Source organism: Vipera ursinii, assembly GCF_947247035.1.
Source record: "Vipera ursinii genome assembly, chromosome: 1".
Classification (NCBI taxonomy): Eukaryota; Metazoa; Chordata; class Lepidosauria; order Squamata; family Viperidae; genus Vipera; species Vipera ursinii.
Window position 1 is genome coordinate 320,579,414 of NC_139512.1, and position 21,703 is coordinate 320,601,116.

At 36.5% G+C, this 21,703-nt stretch overlaps 1 protein-coding gene across 1 annotated transcript in view; it reads left to right on the forward strand.

Annotated features, from left to right (window-relative positions):
* Nucleotides 1–21,107, forward strand: part of NINL (ninein like) — a 36,378-nt gene extending 15,271 nt beyond the window's left edge. The window contains exons 7-22 of the mRNA XM_083353023.1: nt 199–342; nt 1,465–1,632; nt 2,910–3,046; nt 3,372–3,512; nt 4,243–4,417; nt 5,651–5,761; nt 6,367–6,456; nt 10,737–10,893; nt 11,360–11,422; nt 11,725–11,834; nt 12,384–12,727; nt 14,173–14,242; nt 15,426–15,710; nt 17,504–17,716; nt 19,262–19,375; nt 20,165–21,107. Of these exons, the coding sequence (XP_083209149.1) occupies nt 199–342; nt 1,465–1,632; nt 2,910–3,046; nt 3,372–3,512; nt 4,243–4,417; nt 5,651–5,761; nt 6,367–6,456; nt 10,737–10,893; nt 11,360–11,422; nt 11,725–11,834; nt 12,384–12,727; nt 14,173–14,242; nt 15,426–15,710; nt 17,504–17,716; nt 19,262–19,375; nt 20,165–20,350 (2,508 nt within the window). The 3' untranslated portion in view covers nt 20,351–21,107. The remainder of the gene's footprint in view (nt 1–198; nt 343–1,464; nt 1,633–2,909; nt 3,047–3,371; nt 3,513–4,242; nt 4,418–5,650; nt 5,762–6,366; nt 6,457–10,736; nt 10,894–11,359; nt 11,423–11,724; nt 11,835–12,383; nt 12,728–14,172; nt 14,243–15,425; nt 15,711–17,503; nt 17,717–19,261; nt 19,376–20,164) is intronic.
* The last annotated feature ends 596 nt before the right edge of the window (nt 21,108–21,703 follow it).

Consider the following 21,703-nt stretch of genomic DNA (forward strand, 5'->3'; position numbering starts at 1 on the left):
CCTTGATTGAAGACCATGTTAGATTTTATCCTGGTTATGAGAACCAGAGCCTGCTTGTTGAATTAACTAATTCAATGAATTAACTTTTAGAATACTAATTTATGTTTTGTGAAAATCTGCTCTATTCCACAATTAATTCATTTAACTTAAATGAATACTTGTGATAACAATACATTAAAAACCCTATGTTTTCTATAGGAACTTGAAGAATTATTTTACAAGTTGGATAGTGATGGAGATGGCAGAGTAAGCTTAAAGGAATTCCAGCATGGCTTATTTAGCTGCATTCCTTGTCCTTTTTCTTCCACACCACTTAAATCAAAAAGATCACACCCTAATCAGGTAATTATTCTGAATAATATTTTCTTTATAAAATTCTTGGTTCCAAAGGGAAAATGTTTGAATGTTCAAATGGCTTCCAGTTATTGCATTTTCATACAGAATGGTGTTAATGATTTCTATGACATACGGGCTGATAATCTAGCAGAAAACCTATTTTTCCCATTGGTTGGATTCATAAACAGTGCTATTAAAGTGTTTTAAATAGAGCTCTGTGTAATAAGTTGTAGTAGCATGGTTCATGTGTGGCAGCAGATTATAATGGATGAATTTGCATATCTTGCTAAGCTAAAATCAAGACAGATAATGATCTAGAACTGTCTTTCACAATGTTGGCTTATTTTTTCATACTTCTAGAAGTGTATACCTAGAGTAGGACAGGGCTTGTAGTGTTATTTTAATAGAAGCATATACAGAAAGAAGGATCAACCTGGAGAAAGGAAAAGTGGTATAAATTATACAGCATGACAGGATCATAGAAGATTTTGTGTTGGGTGCGATCCAGTGTGTGGCTTGGGCCCAACAGCCTGCAGGGGAAGTTTTGGCCAATATGATGAAATTATTGGACTTTCTCTTAACTTATTTTATCTATTAGATGCAGTGGATGCTTTGTATGTCATTAAAAAAACCAGATTTCAAAAGCTGATTTAAAAGAAAAAAAATTCCAAATTACACACACACACACACACACACACACACACACACACACACACACAGGATAACAGTATTTTTTACTGCATCTCAGTGGGTTTCTACAAATTAAATTTTGTAATAAAAGTTCTCTCAAATTAGGCTTGGCTCCTAGTGATAATTTCTGCAACTTTCCTGGCAGTAATACAGAATTTGCCATTAGTTTCCTTTAATGTGTTTTTCCCCCCAAGTTCCTAATCTAGCCAATGAACCTGGAATTCACTGGTTGTCTCTCATAAAGCACATAACAGGCACAGCCTTGCTAAGTTCCCCATTCTGGACAAATTCAGCCAGATGTTGTAGCTAAATAATAAGTTTAGGATTTTCTGATGTACCTACATGTTGTTTTTAAATTCTTTCCTAAATGTTTATTCACCTAAAATGATTTACTTGCTTTTCCTCTCTTCACTGCTGTTTTATTCCTCCATCATGCAGATTTTGAAAGACAATAGACAACAAACCGCAACTCCATCTTTTTTATCTAACTCAGCAGCTTTGAATCTTTTCTCCAGCATTGATGATGGCAGTGGTTTTGCAAGTGTCGAGCAAGTCATCTCCATCTGGGCCTGGGAAGGGGTTGAAAACTGCAAAGAGATTTTTAAGGTATCTGTACCTGTTCTTTGGTGATTTTCCTGGGAATTCTTAGCATGACGTTTTTCATACTAAGGGATTTAAAATATTGATAAGAAAAATGGGTGGAAATATGATTGGGACTGAGTGTATCTGCCATTGACCGGACATGGAAAGAAAGGAAGGCTAATCCACTCAGTCTGATTGATGAATTTGCCAAGGTCCCTTGACTTTTCTTGTGGGGAGCAGGCAGGGAAGATCACAGTGTTCTCATGATTGCAGGACACTGGAACTTTTATACATTCAAGCCAGTTCCCAGATCACAATCATGTGACCACAGTAGTACTAGGATAGCCAGAACTTTGAGAACTGGTCGTAAATATCACTTCTTCAGCAATGTTGTAATTAGGAGCGGTCATTGAACTAATGGTAATTAACTGAGGACGACCTGAATATGAATTAAGATATAGAATCTTATGCAACGTTAAACTAATATGAAAGTCATTTAATTTTGGTACCTCCGGAAATTCGCAGAATACAGGTAATCTTCGACTTATGACCACAATTGACCCCAAAGTGTCTGTTGCTAAGTGAGAGTTGTTAAGTGAATTTTGTCCCATTTTACAACCTTTCTTGCCACACTTATTAAATGAATAATTGTTAGTAACATGGTTGTTAAGTGAATCTGGCTTCCCCATTGACTTTGCTTGACAGAATGTTGCAAAAGGGGATCACATGACCATCATAAAAATGAGTCAGTTGCCAAGCACCTGAGTTTTAATCATGTGACCATCAGAATGCTGCAGCAGTTGAGTGTGTGAAAAATGGTCATAAGCACTTTTTGCAGAGAAGTTGTAACTTCAAATGGTCACTAAATGAACTGTTGTAAGTTGAGGACTACCTCTAATCCCTTTCTTACTTTCTCTGGTCATGTTCATACAAGCTCATTTGTTTAACTCATTTGCCATCAATTTCCTATCATAATCATTATGTCTTTAATAGTTTTATCTCAAACATAATAGTTTTATGTCAGATCTGCAAATCTGCAGGTTTTTTCTGACAACTCAGATTTAACAGTTTGCACTTTTTACTGTCCTTTAGTCTTGTTTAATATCTTTCCTGGTCTTAAATAGTTAATCCATTCTTCTTTAAATCTTTAATCCAATCCCTTAACTAAATAGTCCAATGACTATTTCCCTTTAATATTTATGTAATGTCAACATTCTAATGCTATATCAATAATAATTTAAAGGATTGCTGACTGTTAGGATTTAGTTTCTCTTGATTTTTCAGACTTTGTCTTTTTATAGAGTCTTGATTTTAATGTGGAGGAAGGAGTGAACCTTCTAGAGCTCTCTATGATCCTTGATGATGAATTAATTGCTTCCAAGAATGGACTTCAGCAGGCAGCTGTTGCCTCTTATAAGCATGAACTTCATCATCTACAGTAAGTAGTTTTTGCTTTGGCTTTTAAGAATAATGGTGTTAGTATGTATGTAGAAATTTCAGTCATCATTGTAAACTGCCTATTTATTTAATCGTTGTTTGCATCAAGACCACCTCTGTACGTACAAATGCATAGTGCTGTTACATGAGATAGCTGTTCAGCTAAATAGTTTCACATGTCACCAGTTGCAGATAGAGATTATACTGTATATGTTAGATTTATACTTATACTTATGTCTTATATACTTATACTTATGATATCTTAACAGAATCAGTGCAAACGGAATTTGGAGAGGTTGTAAATAGCACATTTTCTTTCTCTTTAGAACACAAGTGGAACGGATTTTCAGTGAGAGAAATAAAGCCAGAGCTGATCTGGAAAAGACTAAAAAGAGGAATTGGCAGCTTTTAAGGGAAGTAGATGATAATCATAGTGCTCTTGAGCATCACAGTGAGAGTAAACTCAGGTGATATTGTCAAAAGAAAAATAGTTATTATACTATATAGTTATACAAATAAAAATTCTAAGGGTTCTTATTATAGACAATCATGATAAAAATGATGATTCTATGATTCTCCAAAGAAGAGTTGGTTTGCTGTATTTCTATCAAGGCAGTCTTTCTTCCACACCTATCCCCTTTCTAAATAGTATTTATGGTGTCTTAATTGTTTTCTCCAAATTCTAGTATTCATTATCATTGTTATTTAATTTGAATTATATTTTATTTCTGAGCCAATCTCAATGTATACATGGTTGTACTTTGACAATAAAGGTTCATTCAATCATTTAAATTATTTCATAAAGTACTTATTTATACAATATGACAAAGTATAAATATATATGCATAAATATTTTATAAGATATCTAATTCTTATGGGAAAATAAATCACAAAATGATAATTATAATATCAACAGAATTTGATCTAATCATCCCAAAATCCAAGTTCTTGTTTGAATAATTTTAAAAAGTATTATCATTAAAAAAAGCCCTGATTTGATTTCTATAGACATTTCTTCACTTGAACTGTTTCTAACCTATGGTGGCAAATGGAGGGTAGGTTATGACTGATAAATAAAAATATTAAAATAATTTCTTTTATTTCAAAGATATTTGCAAAATGTGTTTCAGTTTAATACTTAAATCTGAGATCATAAACGGGCTTGCTATTCTCAGCAGTGATGTTCCTGAATTACAGAGCTCTTGAGCGAGATTTCAAAGGGAAGTTAATGGCGATGAAGTCTGAAGTCAAGATGGAACAGGAATTGCTCATGCAACAAATGCACCATCAGAGAACCAGATTAGAAGCAGATTTCAGTTACCTTCAAGAGGAGGACTGTATCCTAAGGAAGAAGCTGACTTTGATGATCAAGGTAAGGGGTTGGGCTGTTGTCTTGGGCTCAGAAGAGCTAAGCCATAGTCCTAAGATTAAAGACTTTTGACCACAAGTAAAATATCACATCTAAGAAGGTTGAATTCCAAGGCTCAGAAATTAAACAGCTTGAGTCTATGTCCATTTTCTTTCAAGATGTACAATTAGGCCCACTGTTAATGGTAAGGAAAAAAAACCCCAAGATATAAGAGTAAACTATACTTCTTTCCCTATACAATGCAAATCTTACCAACTTCAACTTCTGAAGTTTCACCAGCCAGTTATGTGTAGGTTCACAGCCACGAGACAAATATTGATCTAATTTTTTTCAGGAATGGAATTCTACATCCATTAAGGCTGCAGAATTGCAGCATATGCACAGTGTAGATGTGACAGGGAAAAAAACCAAACCACCCCACCCACCCCCCGACTCATTTACTCAGTTTTTCATTGTACAGCAGACATGTCAAACTCGCGACATCACGGCTTCCGGATGATGTGTCTGGCCTGCCGGCCGGCAGTTTGACACCAATGTACAGGCTCTCTAATTGTGCAAAAGTACATATAGTCTGCACTTAACCATGCAAAGTTACAACAGACTAAAAAAAAGTTACTTATGATCTATCCTCAAAGTTAAGGCTGCCATACCATCCTCAAGTCACCTGATTGCATTTTGGGTGCTTGGCAGTTGTCTCACATTTATTACCAATTAGTGTCCATGGTCATGTGACTATGATTTCTAGCAGAAAACATAAACACCCATTGAATATGCTGGATTTGCTTAACAACCACGTGGTTCAACAACAAAGCAGTGACTTGTTTTACAATTGTAAAAATAGTAATAAAATCAAGTCAGTTATATGCTGACCCCTTGAACAACCACAACAACTTAATGATTCTGGGCCAAATTGTGATTGTTAAGCAAGGACTACCTGTAGCAGGTCAAATACAGAGATATTAGCTTGCTTTTTCTTCATTCCAGTTCAGATACGGTAGATCATTGTTGCACAGAAGAGTATTCAAACATGCAACACTTTTTCTGCTTTGTAAACTGGTATGATGAGTAGCCACCCAACACTAATCAAAGTGCAGTTTTTGACAATATTAGTTTGGAACATAGATTTTCCTATATTTAGTGTGCTGCTGCTTTCTTGCTGAAGAGTTGCAAAATTTACTCTGACATCATGGATTTTATCTTTCTATCATTTTCTTTCATGTGAATGTATTTTTAAAGGAAAATAGTCGCTTACAGAATGAAGTTGCTGAAGTTGTTCAAAAACTGAGTGAATCTGAAAATCAAGTTTTGAAACTTCAAAGAGATCTTAATTTTATTTTGAAAGACAAGGTAATTCCACATTGATGAAAAGGGATCTTTTTTGCTTTTTCTAAGCCCATTTGACTCATGTGAAAATCAAGTGAGTTGAAGTCTTGTATGTATAACCTTGTAGCTATATTATCTCCTACATAAACATTCACTTTTTTGTTTGTCATCATGAAGAATTTAAATTTTTTTCAGTCTTTTGGCTGAAAAATGCTGCATTAAAAAGGTTTAGGCCTTCTTAAAATGTTTTTTTAATAATGTCTTTTAAATAGTTATTCTGAATATGGTTACATATGTAATTACATAAAGCAATCTCTTACTTTTCTGGTAAGCATTGGTAAAAATGTCTGTAAGAACAACAAAAAGACCAAAATATTTAAAAAGCCCTTCCGCTATAATGATTTGTGTACATGTTTGACCTGCTTCTCAACAAAAACTCTGCTGTAACTTTGTTACATTAGATCTGATTTTACTCTACACTGCTCAGAGTTATTTTGTAGACTTGGATAGTATTATAAATGAAATAAATTAAAAATAAAATGTAGCGCAAGGTGTTTTTAGAGCTAACTTCAAAGGTTTTCTTTCCATTTTTGGAACAATCAACTTAAAAAAAATCTTATTTGCTTCAGCTGGGATTACTGGATCCATACAGTACAGAGCTATTTGATCAAGAAGCACGCTTTGCTGAAATCATTCAGGAGTATGAACTGCAATGCCGGGTAAGTGGTTTATTTTTAACCTTATAAATATGCATTGTAGAAGGCCAGAAATGAGGTGAGCAGGAAACAAATTGTCCATATTTCACAACTTTGTCCATCTTCCCTTTACTAACCACTGAATGGAACCTTTTTGCTAATTATTGACTATTGAATTAATAAATCTGTTGTACAATAATATATAACTAATGCTCCTGCCTATTGAGATAATCCACCCGAATCATGATAAGCAGAGCCTAATAGTTTGTTCTCAGATTTTTAGGCACCAAAAGAACCATAGATTCTTGACTTTCAGAAAGGAAAGCTATGTTTTCTCCCAATAATTTGTGGATGCTCTTAGATTGCCCACAGAATCTTAAAAGTGGACCATCTTAATCTTAATCTATAAAACCACTTAATGCCAAGAAGATTGTTCCATGCAGTCTGCTAGGTAAATTGCTTTTTTTCAGGCTAAGTCTCTTACCATGTGTACTTTTGCAGTCACTGACAGGATCCACGCTTAGAGTGCTATTAGTAGTTGCTACCTGGGAGGCAGTTATCTGACACAGAACTTTCTTCGTTGTAGAACCCATTTTATGGAATTCTTACTGATGGCTGGTTATCATCAGTTACATTTAATACTGTAGCTGCTAGGATGCACCTTTTATTCAGCCCTTGGATTCTGCTGATACTTTTTATTATTGTTATTGTATAATATGTTTGTGTTGGATCTCACATTTTCTTTATTAACATCTATTTTAAGTGTATAAACAGCAGTATAATTTTTTTCAATGAAGAACAATATATACAGTAACTGCAAAAACTCAGTTTTGAAATAGGAACAAAGAAAGCTGTCTTATATCAGGTGATACTGTTTGTTAAATATTTACCCATTGAGCACTCAGATAATTTTCTTGGTATATAAATTTCATAAAAAGATTTCTTGTTAAGGCATCTTTAGTAAGATAGAAAAAGAATAGACTAGGTTATAAATTTTAGTTATATTGGTGCTATGTGCACCAATCCCTATTAATAATGACAACAATAATTATCAGTTTTGGCACTCCTTGGCCAATAGGCCACGAGTCCAAACAAAGCTAGGATTTGCCAATTAATGATGCCACTTTTCAGGCCAAGCTAATATTTAATATAGAGGCTACCTTGAAAACTAACACAATATTAACCTACCTCTGTATATGCATATACACTTAGGATACAAAACAGCAAAAATAGCTGTATGGAACAGTATAATTTTGCCCACTTTGTTATATGAAAATGAGAGTGGAAAGCATAAAGGTAGGTTTTATGGAGTGGGAATGGATTATTGAAGACATTTGTGTGATATGAGGACATGGGGTCAAGAATAAACGGGTGCCAAATGAATGTGGATTAAATCAGTAATCCATACAAAAGAATCTTTGAGACGTGATGATATAGAGAACGAAGGAAGATCACACCTCAGATGAGTGAGGAAGGAAGAGTTGAGGGGAAGAAGTCTAAGAAAGCTGTGGTATAGGAATGTAGCAAAGATACAGGAGATTAAGATAAACGTTGCACATGTCAGTATCTTTTGGATACAAGACAATTTACGCTCTGTATATATCACTTGGAGGTTCCTGGGATGAAACAATGAATAATAAATGATGCCCCAAAGGTGCTTTTTCAAAAGGCAACTGGACTTTGTTTTTCCTTGAAGCGAAATGTTCAGTTGCCTTTTGAAAAAATCATCTTTGGGACAACCGTGACCTGGATGACTGAGAATTTCCATAGACGATACATGACGTGGTTGAAATCAGAAAATGTATAAATGCCCCGATACCTAAAGATTTGCAACTCTCCAATTTTAAAAGCTGAAAAGCTCTAATAACATATCAGCTGCTGCATAAAAAAACATATTTTATTACAACAGTGATTAAGAAAACTGTGTCTAGTTGTTTGATGTATATCTGGAAATATTCTATTACTGTTATTTTCATTCCTCTGCTTTTTGCTGTAAAGAAATCATAATTCTGGGTTTTTATGGGTTTTTATATTTGACTGCTTTAATTGGGCAATTTATTTAATCTTTTTTAACTTTTGTATCGCTATTTATATGCCCTGTTCACCGCCCTGAGTCCTTCGGGAGAAGGGCGGTATAAAAATCCAATAAATGAAATGAAATGAATTGAAATAATGATCCATTGGTAAGTGGCAGGCTGATGGAGAGTTCCATAAAAAGAACCCTCTGTGTATTATTTCATGCATTCCATCATCCACTCAATTCCCTTCCCTTTTTTGTTTCCCCATACATTCAATTTGGTGCTGCCTACCTAATCATAGAGGGTGAAGGTGAGCATTGCATTTCCAAGTGTGCTCATGTTCTGTGTTTGTAATGAATATGCCTTTCAATCTGACAGCGTTACGATAACCTTGAAAACTTTGCCATTTTTTAAATAGTTGTGTATATCATAAGTACCTTATGATATACACAGCAATTGAATACTCTTTGCATTAAATGTAATCAGCTTAACATTCAGAAACTCCAGCTATATGTCCCTTGCTATATAAGGAAATAACCAATTATTTCTAGGAAGTTCAGACTCCTCTGAGAATTGTTTGGGTTTGATATTTGAATATGTGTTTTTGGTTCAACAGCTGTACTAGTGCTGTACTAATGCTAGTGCTTGCTAAAATGGGGGCAGATTTTAAATAGAAACAAATGTTTATTTTGTTAAAAAAGAAAAAAAAGGAAGCTAAAGATATTGTGCATGGGATTTTCAGTTTCTTAAGAATTTTTTTTTGTAAATCAAATTGCTGTCTCTGGTCTTGCATGTATTGATCTAACATCTGTCTGATTACGTTTGCATTATGTAGTTTAGTTTCATTTAAAAATAAAATATGGGAAATAATAGTATCATTTCATAACCATGTTCACACATTACAGGAAGTCCTCGATTTAAAACAATTCACCTAGTGACTGTTCAAAGTTACAATGGCACTGAAAAAAGTGAGTTATGACTTATTTTTCACATTTACAGCCGTCGCAGCATCCCCATGGTCATGTGGTGAAAATTCAGATGCTTGGCAGCTGAATCACATTTATGACGGCTGCAGTGTCCTGGAGTCACATGATCACTTTTTGCCACCTTCTGACAAGCAAAATCAATGGGGAAGCCAGATTCACTTAACAACTGTGTCACTAACTTTACAGCTGCAATAATATTCCCTTAACAACTGTGACAAGAAAGGTCGTAAAATGGGGCAAACTTCACTTAGTAACTGTTTCACTTAGCAAAAGAAATTTGGGGCTCAATTATGGTCGCAAGTCCAGGACTACCTACACTTCTAAACAAATATGATTACACCAAGACAGTTCCACAACTGGGATAGCACTGCATTCCATGTTAAATTAAAAGGATTCCCTGTGCTCTTCTTGCATGAATGAGCAAACGTTTAGGAGAATTTTGGTTCAAGCAGTATTGCTACAATTTCCCCCATGTTAAAGGGTATTACAGTGAATTGAATACATGTTGCTTTCCCTATCTTCTATCTTATTTTGTTGGATGCAATGAAATGTGTGATATCAACATGTCCTCAAGCTTGAAAGGACTTAGTCATCCTGTCTGAAGATTCTGCAACAGTTGATGGCTCAAACCATTGAAAACTTGTCTAAACTGATTTTTCTCATCATTAAACCCCTTGTATTTAAAAGAACTGCCTTAGGCTGCATATAAACTATATAAAATAGGTAATGTATATAAATAATAAATTTTATTTATTATTTAATCTTTTTTTATTATCTTGTGGGGCCACATTACTAGCTGTCCAGGGCTACATGCAGCCCATAGGTTGTGAGAGTTTTTTGTTCTGCAGCCCCCAATGCCCTTCTTATACATGATTGCCAAAAATGAGGGTACTATCAGACTCACTAAAATTGTAATGTGTGTCCTAAAATAAACACCAATTTTATTCCCCCAATCCTGAAAGAAAAAATAAATGAATTACTCTCTTGGTCAGCCTATCTTGTTAAAATTCAACCCATAAAAAAGGGGAAAAGTATGGCTTTATGTTATGCTGTATCAATGAGTTTACAGCTTGAATCTGTGGCTCTTTGTTCTGTGATTGCTGAATTTCCTCTCTTCTTTGTGGACGTTTTTAAGTACAATTCTGGAGTTACCAATTCTGTGTTATCCTAATTGAATAAGCATGATTTATAAGCAAATGTGGATATTCTCTTAAGTCCTGGAGTTGCAGTTTATCCCACCACATATATCTAAGAGTAGCTGCTCTGTGTGCCTCACTGTCGTTTTCTGGCCTGCTTATAGGAACTGCATGACAAGAATGATGAGCTGCAGATGGAGGTGGAAAAACTGAGATCCCTGCTGCTGCGTGCAAAGAAGCCTAACCTAGCACCCTGCAAAATGAAGACCGACAACACTGGAAAAAGGCCCTTGCCTGGAAATGAAAAAGCTAGCATTAGAGGTGGGTAATGCAAGTCAGGCATGGTTCTTCAGAAGAGCTTTCTGCATCCTGCTGAAATCTGGATGTATTGCATGCCTGATCCCAGAGTTGCCCACATAAAGGGACATTCTAGAAGATGATCCAACACATCTGGACTTCACCAGGATGGGAAAGACTCTTCATGCAAGGAGATATTCAGGGCCATTCAACATGGTGAGAAGGGTTTTAAGCCTTTAAAGTTTTCTGTTCTATGACACGTTTCCTCCACTTCACGTTAGGGAAAGCGGTTGAGCACAGACACTACTGTGTTACTGTCTGGGTGTCCCGCTGCTACAATTCAGTGCTAAAGCTAAAGATGCATTTATTTTATTATTTATTGCATCCAATCTTGATTTGCTCTACGGCTAGAAGATGAAGGCTACAAGTTCTCTTTTCATATTAAAACAGTTTTTAACTATATTTAATAATTGAATATGTTTCTTTTAAGACAACATTGAAAAGGACGACCATTTTCTTGGATACCAGCACCTACCAACTACAGGCCAAAATGGTAAGGGATGACTGTCTAAAATCTCCCAAGCACTATAGCATCCTAGAATTTAAATAACCCTAATCTAATCCAATTCATTCCCTTATGAGTAAGATACCAGTATCAAAACCATAATTTATAATTTTTTCTTGATTCTTCCAACGTGCAACCCTTATGTTTCTCCCAAATAACATTGTTTAGGGCTGTGGTTATTTTTTCCCCCTCATAGATGTAACCTCCATAATTTAAATCTTGTAGTTAGAGGTTAACCAGTGTTTATTTTCTTGTCTCTCATGTTTTTCTAATAATAAATTTACTTATAGATGACACTTTCATAACATCTGAACCCTATTCAATAAGTATAGAAACAGAACTTCTGGTGGAAGAGTTAAAAGAACAGAATCAAAGTATGAAAACAGAGCTAGAAACTAAGGTGAGTAGGAAAACTCAAAACTTAGAATCCAATCTATAATCAGCAGAACTCAAAAAGTTTCCATGAAATATCTCAACAGAATAGTTTCAATAGAGGCACTGTTGAATTATCCAGAGTCTTCTAAGTTTTGTTAGTACAATGGCAATCATCATTTCTCCAATCTGAGTAAAAATTTGTATCTTAACTCATTTATACAAGTTGTTCAGCTTTTTGAAATCACTCTGATAAATGAGAGGATTTCTGAGTGTAATTTCATAATGGAGAATAGATATGGTCTAAACCAGGGAATTCAGGGAGTTGAAGTCCACAAGTCATAAAAGGGCCAAGTTTGAAGACCCCTGGTCTAAACAAATTGATAATTAATTCCTGCAAACCATACAAATTCCAGAAGAACAAAATACTGTTTTTTTAAAGATAGCTATTGATTTGTATATAAATTCTATGCACTGGAAATGTCAAATTTCTTGGGTAAGGAAAGCATTTAAACTTTAAATAAATATTCTGAAATGGTTTCTGGTCTGTTTTTATTTTTATTTTTTACTGTTCTAGGTCAATTATTATGAATGGGAAATACAACTATTAAAAAATAATTTTGAGAAAGAAAGGAAGGACATTGAGCAAAGTTTCAAGATCAAGATTAGTGAACTGGAAGAACAAAAGAATGCCTTGGAAGAACTGAATGTGAAATGCCAGGAAGTGATTGATGGTTTGAAAAGCCAAGTTCAGAAGCTAGATCCTATCCAAGAGACGAAGAGATTTGAGAAGGAGAGGGCAGAAATGGAGCAGTGCTATGCTAAAGAAATTTCAAACTTAGGTCAGAGGCTGGCCCAGGAAAGGGAAAGATTGGAAGATGACTTGAAGATAAAGCATGAAATGGAGATACATTTTATGAGGTTCGGAAGCATTATATTCTTAGGATTCTAAATATGGGTACTTGCCAGTACCAATAGTAATTCTTTATGCATACATGTTAATACATGAAGTTGAATCTTTAAATGGAAAGTAAAAGTATACTTTCTGTATACTTTTGTATACAAGTATAATTTCTGGTGTCTTTGAGGACCCATTGATGTAGTTTTCTTGGCAATAATAAAGAAGCAGTTTGTTACTGGTTTCTTTTGTAATGCCTTTCAGTTTCCCAGCCTAGACTATAGCCCTGAGATTCCTTGGTATCCTCCTTGGTTGTATAAACAGACACAACCCTGCTTGGCTTCAAAGCCTAGCCAAGATCAAGCAGGTGCTACCATTTGCTGATACAGCTTAGGAAGAGAGCGATAAAAAAAACCCATAGCAACATCTTTCCTTAGTAATAAGACAACTGTCTTTTCTTTTCATCGTGTATCAAAATGATTGTGAAATGTGATAATCAGAACTAGGAAGTTGTTAGTTGGTATTTCTTGTGAGTTATTCTTTATATACAGCCTAATTAACTTTTGTATTTTCAAAAAATAACAAAACTCAGTTCACAGAAATTATCTTTTACTTGTTATAAATTGTATGCTGCCTTTTTTAGTGGCTCCCTAGTGACTACCTTGGCTTATAATTAACTCTATAAAGCGCTTAGAGTTTTTAAAAGCCTGCCAATAGAAGTTAGACTAGGTTTTATGAAAGCAGAGGCTTTCAACATACAACTTGAAGTTTGACTCAGGAGAGATGGGGGGGCAGAGCACACAATGTTTACCTTTAATTTCCTATTCCATGAATATTAATCTTATACAGGCATCCATTGTCAGATAGAAATCTTAGCAAAAGGAATACAAGTAGTCCTTGACTTATGACCACAATTGAGCCCAAGATTTCTGTTGTTAAGTGAGACATTTGTTAAGTGAATTTTGCCCTGTTTTATGACCTTTCTTGCCTCAGTTTTTAAGCAAATCACTGCAACTGATAAGTTAGTAACCCGATTATTAAGTGAATCTGGCTTCCCCATTTACTTTGCTTGTCAGAAGGTCGCCAAAGGGAATCCCATGACCCCCAGGGACACTGCAACCATCATAAGTATGAACAAGTTGTCAAACATTAGAATTTTGATCATTATGGAGATGCTGCAAAGGCCATAACTGAAAAATAGTCATAAGTCACATTTTTTCAGTGCCATTGTAACTTTGAACAGTTACTAAATGAACATCTATAAGTCGAGGACTACCTGTACTTGAGAATATTGCCAGCTCCATCAAAATTAGACATGGCTCAGTTAAACCTGTCTTGAACCAGTTCAGTGTTGTAAACTAGAATTACAGAGGTACAGCAAAGCTATGAAAGACCATTTAGAGTGATTCCAAATCTCATTTTAATATTCATACACAAAGTATGCTTCATTTAATTATTTTTTCCCCAGAAAGCACATTGATGAATTGAAAATGGAAAAAGAGAAGATGATGTCTGAAATAAAAGAATTAAATGACTTGGTAAATATATAAAGTGGCTAGAGTACCATTTGATCTGCCTTCTCACAAGAGCCTGAATTTGAAACAGTGCAGTACTAAAAAGCTCAAAAGCCAAGAAGTTATAAATTTCAGTCAAAAACAGGTGGAAGGGGCAGGGGGACATTTTAGAAGGATGAAACCATTATATGTTTTGCATGATTTATCTATCCAGTAGCAGGTGATGAGAAGGATCTGTACCTGAATTTGTGAAGAACTTGTACCAGTTATTGAAATATGGAAACTGGCTGTTTTCAAATGGGGCTCTTACTAATTATCCAGGAATTTAAACAGAAGCTTTTCCCAGTCATATTTGGACATTATCAGGATTGAAACAGGGACCTTTTACATGCAATATATATGGGTGTTCCCAAGGATTGATAGCGCTGGACTTCATGGAAAAAATAACTTGTGTGCATATAAGGTTGATTGCTGAGTTCCTAGATACATTTCAGCAGTTATTTTTCTTGCATCTTAAGTCAGGTGATAATTATCCAGACACAAACAAAACTAAAAAGAATTGGGCAATTTTAGAAAGTGGTTGGATAATCTAAGTATCAGTACTTCTAATTTTATCCATGTAACCAATGCTACCAAGGTCCACTTGAGAAACATTGGCTGGATTTGTACATTGTATTAATCCATAAGGTTTTTGAGTTTGATTTGATTTAGTTTATTGAATAATCCATGGTTAAACAATCAGTGGATTCATACACTATATGAATACAGTCAATGTGTTGCCCAGTAAAGCTGTCTGATGAACTGTTTGAATTTCTAGTGCTAAAATGATTGCTGTGTACTTTCAAAAGTTTATCATTAAAAATAATATTTACAATCCCCTAAAGCTTTTGAGAATTAAGAATTATAGATTTTTCTTTAATACTTTGTATATAGGTTTACATTATTTGCCCTACCATCAAAAATTCAGTTAATGTATTTTTTTTTAAAAAAAAAGCAATGTCCTTTAGTTCGAGGAGAGTTTTCCTCTTTCCTCCCTTCCTTTCTCCAAGAAATCTCTGTAGCAACATGACCAACCCCTACTGATCTAAAACTTGAATATAGGAAATCCCTACCTGATCCCTTGGGTAATTTATAATCTTGTTTTGTGTATGCACAAATGTGATTACGATGAATATCACGACACTGAATGCCTGAAATCTTGTTTCAGAACAAATGCTACAAAGAGGACATCTTACAGCTGAACGCTAGGTCTGCTCAGCTAAACCATGAATATGTTGAATTAAGCAGCAAGAATAAAGCCGGTCAGAAAACAATCAAGATACTGAATCAGAGGTTTGTTGAATTGGAGAGACAAAAAGAACAAGAAGCTAAGATAGCCAAGCAATTTCGGGAGGCCTCTGCTGAGCTGAAAAAGGAGCATTTTCAGCGGGAGTTGACATGGCAGGGTGAAAAGGACATGCTAGATCAAGACCTGAAATCAGTAAAGGAAAAGGTAAGGCTGATCTAGGAGAGGTCACTGTGTTGTAAGATGACACTTCATAATGTTGTACTACAGTGATGGACAATCTGAGGCCTCAGGGCTGCAGGTAGATGTTCAGTCCTTTTGCAGCCGTTTTAGTTCCTCTGGTCATGATTTCTAAAAATTGATTGCACAGATACTATTTTGTGGTGGAGAGCAGATGAAAACCAGTGTAAGCTCTAAAATAGCCACATTACAGCTGAGAAAAAGTAAATTTCCCAAATTCCCATCTCAAACGTGTGATATGGCCCTGCCTACTTTGCCCCCAAGTGTTAAATGTAGCCTGTGGCATCAAACAACTGGTCACCTCTGCTGTAGTATTTCATGTAGAAAAATCTGTGTCATGTTGGACAAGGCAAGGTAGCATTTAGGTAACATATCTATTACGGAGATCATGAATATAAGACTATTTTGCCTAACTATTTTGACTTTTAGCCTTGCTTTTTAACCTGGTGTAGGATTATGATTATTTATTTATTTATTTATTTATTTATTTATTTATTTATTATAGTTGATTAAAGGGCAATATTTGCTGCCAGAGATAAAGTAAATAATAATACAGGCAGTCCTCAACTTACAATCATTCATTTACCAACTGATTGAAGTTATAACAGCAATGAATGAATGGTGCTCACAATCGATCCTTGGATTTCTGGCTATCCAAGCACCCTTGTAGTCATATGACTGTAATATGGATGTTTGGGAAACCTGTTCACAAGAATGACCGGTTGCCAAGTGCCCCACAATCGCATTTGCCACATTCCTAGAAAGCCAATGAGAAAATTGGTAGGCAAAATGGGAGATCACTGGGATAAATCTTCCCCGCAACAAACACTACCCAGCCCCTCTGCACTCACTATGCCAGGCATTTATGCAACCATGTACCCCCCTTGACCTGTGCCTCACTTCTCACGCATCTTCATGCACCCTCCTGGACCCACACAGAACCTCTTGTGCACTCCACATACCCTCCCTGACCTATGTGCCCCCCCCAGCATATAGCCTTGCATCCCCATGTACCATTCTGACCTGTGCAGTGCCTCTCATGGATGCCAGCACACCCTCTTTGACCTGTATGAGGCCTCTGGCACACTCTCACTTACACACATCAACTCATGCTGTCCTGCACACCCTCCTTGATCTGTGTGGCATCCCTGCACACATCTCCTGATCAGTGCAGACCAGTTTTCACACCTGCCCACCTACTCTCCCCCTACATCTCTCACATATTGTCTCTGACCTTCCCCTTGTTCCCTCTTCCTCTTGCTCCCTCCCAGCAGCAGCCAGTTACCTGCTTATGGTCCTTCCAACTTCCTCCTTACTTCCTCACTGTTGTGCGAAGTTGGCAGGAAGATACCTTGCCTAACAACCGTGGGATTCAGTTAACAATAGTAATTGATAGATTGATAGATTACTGTTGCTAAGCAATGCAGTTGCCCTTTACAACTGCATCACTTGCTGACAGAAATTCCCAATTCTCATTGTAAATCGAGGACTACCTGTACACTGAAATATTACTATAAATAATGTTTAGACAATATGCCTAATTAAAATACAAAGAATCCAAATTTGGGTGTAGCACTATTCCATGAGTTGAGTTGTAATCTAGAAATTGTTTCCAAATAAGATTATATATCAGATTTAATTTTAGATAAAAAGTTAATTTTAAAAAATTAGCATTTATTTTACATATTGAGTGGAATTGACTTTTAGAATGATTTTTGTTATGCAAATATCTTGACTTGTCTTTTTCTCTCACAATGTAGCTGTCAGAAGCTAACATCAGATTAAACCAAGCTGAGTCTCAGCATGCCCATGAATTGCAACAACTAAAAACCCAGATGGACAATACAGTACCTAAGGATCATTTTGTTGAGCTTGAAACCAGATTGGCAGAAGAACAGAAAACAGTCAGAAAGTTGCAAGGAGATCTATACTTACAGGCCGAACAAATGAAATGGCAACTGGCTATTTATCAGGTAAGAAGGAAGTTTATTTAAGCCTTCGTTTAGGTTCCTACCAAGAATGCAGTTGCTGATGTGATGAATAGAAATAAACTGCTTAACTTGTTTTACCATGGTTTGTTGAATAAGTCATAGTGGGCCTTTTAACACATCTCTAAGGCTTAAACCAAAAGTTACAACTGCAGTGGCTAGATTCACACAACACATTGAGCTTAAACCAGAAGCAATGTGGTTTCTCTCATTCTGAGAGAAGTCTCAGACTGGTACATTCTCCTTTTCCTCTCCTTAGGAGAAATAATCTACAAATCAATCTCAGTAGCTACTTTTTTACTGTGATTTTAAATTGTGGTATAAATGCTGGGCAATTGCTTAATACTTAAGAGGATAAAAACAACTGATGAAAACAGTGTAGGTAACTGAAGCTTGCTTTTACAAGGAAACTCAGAAACAAATGTTGTGGTTAATGTTTCTTATCTAAAATGACTCATAAATATTTATAGTGCAATACCAGAAATTTGGGACTACCTTCACTACTAAATTTACAAGTATGATGAATAGCTTAGGGCACATGTCGGCAACCCGCGGCTCCGGAGCTGCATGCGGCTCTTTAAGCCGTCTCCTGTGGCTCCCAGTCGCCCGGTGCGCGCGCACCTCTCTGAATGGGCGGAGGTGCGTGCACACCACTCCAAAGGTTTGGAGAGCTGCGCACCCACCTCTGCCCGATAACCCGTTTGGACACCTGCTGCTGGTTTAGAAAGCTGCCGCGGCCCGTTTGCAAGCAGTAGCTCTGCAAATGGGCCACGGCAGCTTTCTAAACCAGCGGCAGCAGGTCTCCAAACGGGTTATCGGGCGGAGGTGAGTGCACACCTCGCCAAAGGTTTGGAGAGCTGCGCGCCCACCTCCGCCCGATAACCCGTTTGGAGACCTGCTGCTGCTGGTTTAGAAAGCTGCCGCGGCCCGTTTGCAGGCGGTGGCTTTGCAAATGGGCCACGGCAGCTTTCTAAACCACTGGCAACGGGTTATCGGGCAGAGGTGCGCACGCACCTCTCCAAAGGTTTGGAGAGCTGCGCGCCCACCTCTCCAAACGGGCCACAGTTTGGAGGTCCCAGGGGGTGGCTCCGGCAGCGCCTGGGCTGAAGGTGGCACCGCAACCCAGCGCCTGTCACCAGGGAGACCTGTCGCCGCTGGTGTGCAGGTGTGTCCACATAAAAAAAAGTGGGAGCCGCGCGCGTGCATCCATGCACGCGCATGCGCAAAAACCAAAACATTTTGCGCATGCACAAAATGTTTTGTTTCTGCACATGCACGTGCGTGGATGCACACGCACGGCTCCCACTTTTTTTTATGTGTGATGGAACCGGTTCCCAGTGGCTCTTTTGCTTTTTCAGGTTGCCGACCCCTGGCTTAGGGCTTTAGGCTATTCCTTTTGAAATATAAAGAATCTTGTAGCAACTTTGCAATCAGCAGTTGTTCTCGGGCCATTCCTTTATTCATTCATGGTTAAATTGTGTTGGGATGTACAGTAAACGATGCTCAGAATTTATGCTCTTCTTTCTGCAGGAAGAATATGAAAACTCACATAGATTAATGGAGGAGAAGTTGGGGGAGGTAGAAATGAATTTGAAGAATACACAAATGTTGCTTCAGGAAAAGATGTCCCAACTTAAGGAACAAGTGAGCGCAAGAGTGGATTTGTTGCTTTCTATGCATGGAGCAGAAATAGATGGTTAGAAATGGACAAATCGTTGTCTATTGCTTGCAGTTTTAAAACAGTATATAGACAAAAGTGTTCTGGAGTGCTTTACAGTATATACATTAAAGTACCCTAAAGTATTTGCCTTGAATATTGTGAATATTGTGCAAGCAGATTTCTAACCACTCACTCTACATACTCACCTGCACAAGTTCCAAATTAAAGAACAGAGAATGAAGAATTTATTTCATTACCTATCCCAAACATTATTACTTCCTTTTAATATATTTCAGCTTTATGTTTGTACTCCCAGTCATTTTTTGAGCAACATTGTTCAGTAGTTGCCACTGCCTTCTTCCTAGGCTTAAGAGAGTGATTGGCTCAAACTCACCCACCTGGCTTTGTATCTAAAGTAGTAATAAAACTCCGGCTCTTCTGTTTTCTAGCCCATGCCTTTAAACACTACCTCAAACTGTCTCTCCTAACTTTGAAATTGGTTACTAATTATTATTGCTCAAAGTTTCATCTGAAGAACCATTATTTTAATAAACTGTGAAATAAAGTAGTTTTTTCAGGATTTTTAGGGGCATAGCATAATTTATTGAGTTACTTTACATGGAATCTCTTCAGAATGAATCAATCTGGCAATGAAGTTTAAAAGATCTTTTTAATTTAGATAAATATTAAACACACTGTAAACTGCTGTTTTGTTGCTGGTGTATCTGAATAGTAATTAATAGTAATTAATGGAATGTTCATTCCCTTTTCAGTTTGAAAAACATGCCAAGTCTAATCTATTGCTGAAGGACCTGTATGTGAAGAATGCACATCTGATGAAAATGCTGCAAGTTGCAGAACAGATGCAGAAGAGCTCAGAAAATAGGAACTTAATTCTAGAAGAAAAAATTTCATCCCTCAATAAGCTAGTTGGGGAAATCACATTTGCATCTCAATGAATTATTCATTTAAATGAATCAGTTTCCATGAAGCTGTTTTAAGTGGCAATCAGTAGTAAAGATGTTAATTGGTCACATTTGTTCTACATATTTCAGACTGAATACAAAAAAACTATTCATTTCTCATGGACAGCACTCTATGAGATATCCACTACTTCAGAATAGGGAAAGTACAAATGCTGGCTAAAAAAAATTGGAGAAAAGTAAGCAAATATCTCAAAGGTGCTTTTTCAAGAGGCAACTGGATTTTCTTGTTTTTCTTTGAAGACATTTCGCTCCTCAAAGAAAAACAAGAAAGTCCAGTTGCCTCTTGAAAAACCACCTTTGAGGCAACCCTGACCCGGAGGACTGAGAATCTCCATAGACAAGTAAGCAAATACATTTTTGGGAATTCTGAAGATGGAGAAACACAAGGTTTACAGCAATAAACACCCACTTTTTTCCAATGGAAAAGTTTAACCATTTAGTGTCTTATGGATAATTTTCACAGAAACGAGATCTTCTCGTATCATTTGGGGACTGGACATTTCTTGTGATTTCAACTTCTCGTCCCTCTGTCTATACACTGGCTAAAGAGTATGCAAATGTGTGTGTGTGTACATGCACACAGTTTTATGCAAGTGTAAAATATTATTCATTGAATTAATGTGGTATTTTATTTTAGCAGAACTGTAAACAAAAACCGAATGAACCACCCCCCTTATTGTTTTTTTTTCTTTAGGTGTCTGGAACATTTTAATTAAACAGAATCTCTATAGTTTGTTCTCACTTGATGGTTTTTTATTGTATAAATGGCTTTGCTACGGAGACATATGTTCCTTTTGCTAGGGTGGCAAAAAATATTCATATTCATCCTCTGGCTTTAATGGCCACAGCAGATACTGTGTGTTGTGCCACCAATGCACTCTTCATATCTTTAAAAGGAATTTGCTACATTTCTCCTATTAGCATAAAGATATGATTTCACCTGAATAACCAATGAGGCTCCCCTTTTCAATCTAAGATAAAGTGCTATATTTTCATTAGGAATGTTAGACTTGTGACTAACTGTCACTATAGGCAAAATTTTGAAATAAACTATGAGCTCAAAAGGGGATGACTGTGTATTACTAGGGCTGGGAGAAAACGGCTGTAGCTAACTCCCATCCCCAGCTTGAGTTGATATAGGACCCAAACCTGGATAAATAGGTTTCAGGGAAAGCAACATTGCTATTTTTGTCAGCCAAGTCTCAGTAATACATCTCAAATCCATCTCCTTGTCCACCATCAAATCATAAATGGATGCACTCATTGCATGCAGTCCTTGCATTTTCCAGTAGCACTTTAGGACCAGTCTAGGGATTCAAAGTTAGA